This window comes from Suricata suricatta, chromosome 2, assembly GCF_006229205.1.
Source record: "Suricata suricatta isolate VVHF042 chromosome 2, meerkat_22Aug2017_6uvM2_HiC, whole genome shotgun sequence".
Taxonomy (NCBI): Eukaryota; Metazoa; Chordata; class Mammalia; order Carnivora; family Herpestidae; genus Suricata; species Suricata suricatta.
In genome coordinates this window covers 172,708,209-172,712,793 of record NC_043701.1, presented here as the reverse complement: position 1 = coordinate 172,712,793, position 4,585 = coordinate 172,708,209, and the positions used below count along the sequence as shown (strand labels likewise).

At 42.8% G+C, this 4,585-nt stretch overlaps 1 protein-coding gene across 1 annotated transcript in view; it reads right to left on the bottom strand.

Moving 5' to 3' along the window:
- PNLIPRP3 (pancreatic lipase related protein 3) overlaps nt 1-3,803 on the bottom strand; it is a 24,835-nt gene extending 21,032 nt beyond the window's left edge. Inside the window, exons 1-2 of the mRNA XM_029920448.1 lie at nt 3,697-3,803; nt 1,016-1,223 (exon numbers count right to left, since the gene is read on the bottom strand). Of these exons, the coding sequence (XP_029776308.1) occupies nt 1,016-1,223; nt 3,697-3,803 (315 nt within the window). The remainder of the gene's footprint in view (nt 1-1,015; nt 1,224-3,696) is intronic.
- Nucleotides 3,804-4,585: the final 782 nt, after the last annotated feature.

The following is a 4,585-nucleotide window of genomic DNA, read 5'->3' as shown; positions in this document are numbered from 1 at the left end:
GGAAGTATCCTATATTCACACTGTCCAAAATGGTAGCCACTAGCCCCATGGGGCTATTGAGCACTGGATATATGGTTAGTGCAGCTGAAAAACTGAATTTTTAATTTTATTCCATTTTCATGCCACACATAGCTCTTGGCTACCGAGTTGGGTGGCAGAGTACTAAACAGTCTGGAAATCACCTGCACGCCTGCCCGGCTCCAGGCAAGATGGTGCACTGCAGCTAGAGTTAAACAGCCTAAAGACTTCTCAAAAACTACCAGTGGGACCCCACTGTTCACAGGATGAAATCCAAAGTACCCAGGAAGGAGTTATACAATTTGTCTCTAAACTACTTTTCCAACCAACTCTGTATTTGAGGACTTCCTTTCAGTCTAACTCAACATGTGGTCATTCATCAGATGTCCTCTGCGGGCTCTCTCCTTGATGTATTTGTCCACGCCTTTATTTCCCTTCGCCCCTCCCCCTTTTCTCTGTCTGTCTCTCCTTTTGCCACCCCTTCCCACCCTTCAGACACACCTCAAGACACGCCCTCCTCAAAGCCTTTCTGCCTCTTGTCCCGCCCTCCAGGGGACGGTAGGCACTTCCTCATGCTCCCAGATTCTTTTGTTTGTATCTTATGTAACAGACCATAAGTTATGCTGCAACAGAGGTAATTATTGATCTCATTTCCCCTAATATAATAAATGTAGGACACTCTCTTGTTTATTCAAGTTCATACATAAGGGTCACTGTTGCCTATTGTCTTAGATGTGGAAGAGTCTCAATTCATATATAAATTAAATGAAATATCAAACTTATCTTATATGAAACAACATATTCAGGCCAATATTTATATATAAATACTAAGACAAGTAATATGACCAAAAAATCTAGCTCACAATGCTGAAAGAAATATTTACCTTTAAGTCAATAGCTTATGCCAGAGTAGGTTACTGAACCTAGGTCTTTTATATGTATACCTACTTCTTATATTTTAGAATAACCTGTGTGTGAAGGCAGTAAGTAAGCTCACCTGATAAGCTTTGGGATTGTGTCTCGTGTAGAGCAGAAAGCGAGTGTTTATCTCTTCTGGAGACCAGGGTAAACCCGCCAACTGTCGTGACAGAGTCCCAGTCCATGGCAAACCATCTTTAAAGCACCCCACTCTTTCATAGCAAACTTCTTTTCCTGCAGCAGAAAGATAGAGTGTCAGTATTGTAGGAACCAGGCCCAAAGAGAGGCTGTTTCACACCATGAGGCTTAATTGAAACTAGTCTTTAAGTTAGACAAATCTGACTCAGGGAGATTCTCTTCTAAAAATGCTCTCCTCTCCTCCACCCTCCCAATACTATGACCATGACCTTGTGGATCGCAATGTTGCAGAGGAGAGCACAGGGGCTGTGGGATCAGACATCCCTGGCCTTAGGCAACGATTTTACCTCTTTAGAGTCTCAATTTCCTCCTCTGCCAAGGCTACCACTTACCTTACAGCCTAGTTGGGAATCCAGAATGAACTATTACACGGGACAGCCCTTGTGAACGGGCCAGGACACAAGAGGGATACTGTGTGTTCTCTGGGAATATAAATGACAGCAGAGTTTCATTCAGTTTTAATCAAGTCTTTTCTGGAGTTCGCCTTACTCATGTCTAAAATGAGAAGCTTTGGGCAAACTGAATCTTAATGTTTCTGTCCTCCACCATTTCTGACGTATCTTTTCATTTTCTTATAAGAGTCAAAAGCAAATAACTTCATTTCGTGCTGTTTTATAAAGGCATAGTTTAATGTATTCAATTATAACAATAATTATTTATTCCATTTAGCATTGAATTATGTATTCAATGTGTTATTATTTATTAAATTAGTTAGCATTTATTCAATTTATGGTTATTCATTAGTATTGGCCAGAGCTGTTTGAAGACCTGAATTTGAGCATTTCCTTTTATCACTTACCAAAAAATGCTGAATAATTCTTTGACTCTTTTTTTAAAAATTTTTAAATATTTTTATTTATTTTTGAGAGAGAGAGAGACACACACACACACACACACACACACACACACACAGCATGATCAGAGACACACACAGCATGAGTTTCCGACACGGAACTCGACCCCACGAACCGTGAGATCATGACCTGAGCCGAAGTAGGATGCTTAACTGACTGAGCCACCTAGACGCCCCATTCTTTGACTCTTAAGTCCATCAGATTTTACTTTAAAATTTTAAGAGATTTTGGGGTGTCTGGGTGGCTCAGTCGGGTAGGTGTCCGACTTTGATCTCACGGTTTGTCAGTTTGAGCCTGGCGTCAGCCTCTGTGCTGACAGCTCAGAGCCTGGAACCCACTTTGGATTCTGTGTCTCCCTCTCTCTCTGCCCCTCCCCTGATCACACTCTGTGTCTTTCTCTCTCAAAAATAAAATAAAAACATTAGAAAACTTTTTAGGAGATTTTGCATTTTCTCCATTCCCTAACAACGTGATTCTATAATAAACATGAAGAGAGAGGATGAGGAATTAAATTTTTTAATCAAACAAATGTTTGTGCATTAAAAAGAAATTGTACAGATGAGCAACATCCTGTGCTCACCCCAAACCCAGGCCTCTCCCCGGAGGGGGCTCCTTTTTAACATGTCCACAGTTAATCTGATGGTTACCCCCACATCTATACATAATGCACTAACACTGCCAAGTTCTGATTTATTAACGTTAGTCGCACATGATCTATTAACTTGCTGCAATAATAAATGAGGATTTAACCCGCTTATTCTTGGGATCAGCCGGGATCAGGGCAAGAAACAAATCACCCCGGTTATTTTAACTGTGAGAGTTTAATCCAATGAATTGCTATCAGTCAAGTGTTGGAGAACTGAAGACACAGAGGGGCCCATGTAGTCGCTCACAGGTGGCAAGTGCAGAGAGCGGCTACTAGCGGAGTGCTGGTCAAAGAACCAAAAAGATTAAGTCATTCAGATGTAGTGACTTGGGGGAAGGGCAGCTAGACCCCGAGGGAGGGGTGCTGTCTCCAGGGCTGGGGGTTGGCCCCGGGAGAGGGGTGCTGGCTGCCTAGTGCTGGTATCTTTGAGTGGGCACCGTGTGCCTGCTTCTGGGCATTTCAGAACAGCTGCAAATGGGAACCACCTGCTGCTACTGGATGAATGTACGTGCCAGAGTGAAGTCATTTCTGGAAAAACAGGAACCAGGAGCAAACAGGAAAAGAACACCTCCCTCAGCCCTCCTGGAACCTTGGTGTCCCTCCAGTGTCCCTATTGACAGTGTTTCTCTGGGAGTGTCTGGACAGGGTGAACCATGGTTGTGCGTCCCAGCGCTGGCCAACCAAGGGCTGGCTTGGAACTGCTGATGGACAACAGTTCTGACAAGTCCCGCTCTCCACGCTGTCTCAATTCCTCCTCTTCTACAGTCGGTAACACTGTTTTAGGTTCATTAACTGGCTTCCACTGTAAACTTAAATAGTAATCATCTATTTCTTTTCTTTTAATGCTTATTTACTTTTGTGAAAGAGAGAGTGAGTGGGGTAGGAGCAGAGAGAGGGGAGACAGAGAATCCCAAGCAGGCTCTGTGCGGTCAGTGTACAGCCCAACATGGGACTCAAACTCACAAACTGTGAGATCATGACCTGAGCCGAAATCAAGAGTTAGAAGCTTAACTCACTAAGCCACGCAGGTGCCCCAGTAATCTTCCACTTCTTGATCCATACCTTATGCTCATAACCTGAGTCTCTTCCTTTGCAGGACGACATTTTAAGCCACGTTTCCTCTCTTCACTTCCATCTTCCAAGGTCCGCCAGCAGCACTTTGACTTCATATGCCAAAGTCGGTAACATGCAGACCTTGTTCTATCATCATAATTAAGTCTTTTATGTTTTGTGGATAGGCTGGCTCCAATCGAAAGCCAATAAACAGAATTTATATGATAATGACGAGATAAATAGTTCTCCTTTCAGAGCCAGCTAGCCTGCTACCGTTACACTTGCTTGTCCGCACTTCATTGTTTGGTTACCCATCCTCTTCACAGGGGAGCGTCCACATGAATCATCTTTCCTTAGACATGAATTTCTCAAGATCAGTGTCATTTTGTTTTGTTCCATCCATATTTGGATCATGCTTTTCTTGTGCCATTTTCATTTTCCTGGATTCTCTGGTTGCCTTTGTTTTCTCTTGGCGCAAGTGTAAACATGCGCCTTCTTCAATATAGCCCTACTGTAGCTCCTCAATCAATATTTCTCCTGCCTGGAATCCATTCTGTTTTTTTTTTCTGTTGAAACACACATATGTCCAGTTCTAACTTGGACCAATGAGTTCACATTTGGATCCTGCCTTTCTAAAACAACCTTCTGTTTTTTCTAGAATATCCAGCTGCCCTTGCCTTCTGCATTCCATGTCCCCCACCCCCACTCCTGTGCACCTGAATTCTCAACTACATTATTTAGTCTATGGAAAGGAGTTTGGATTTTGAAATGAGGACTTATAAATACAGTATGTTTCTTATGTTTGTAACTCGTCAGGGTTACTGGTCACCGTGCCTTTTTCCATAAGGAAATACCCACAGAAAGAACATAAAGTTAGAAGGAGACTGATCAAGATCAT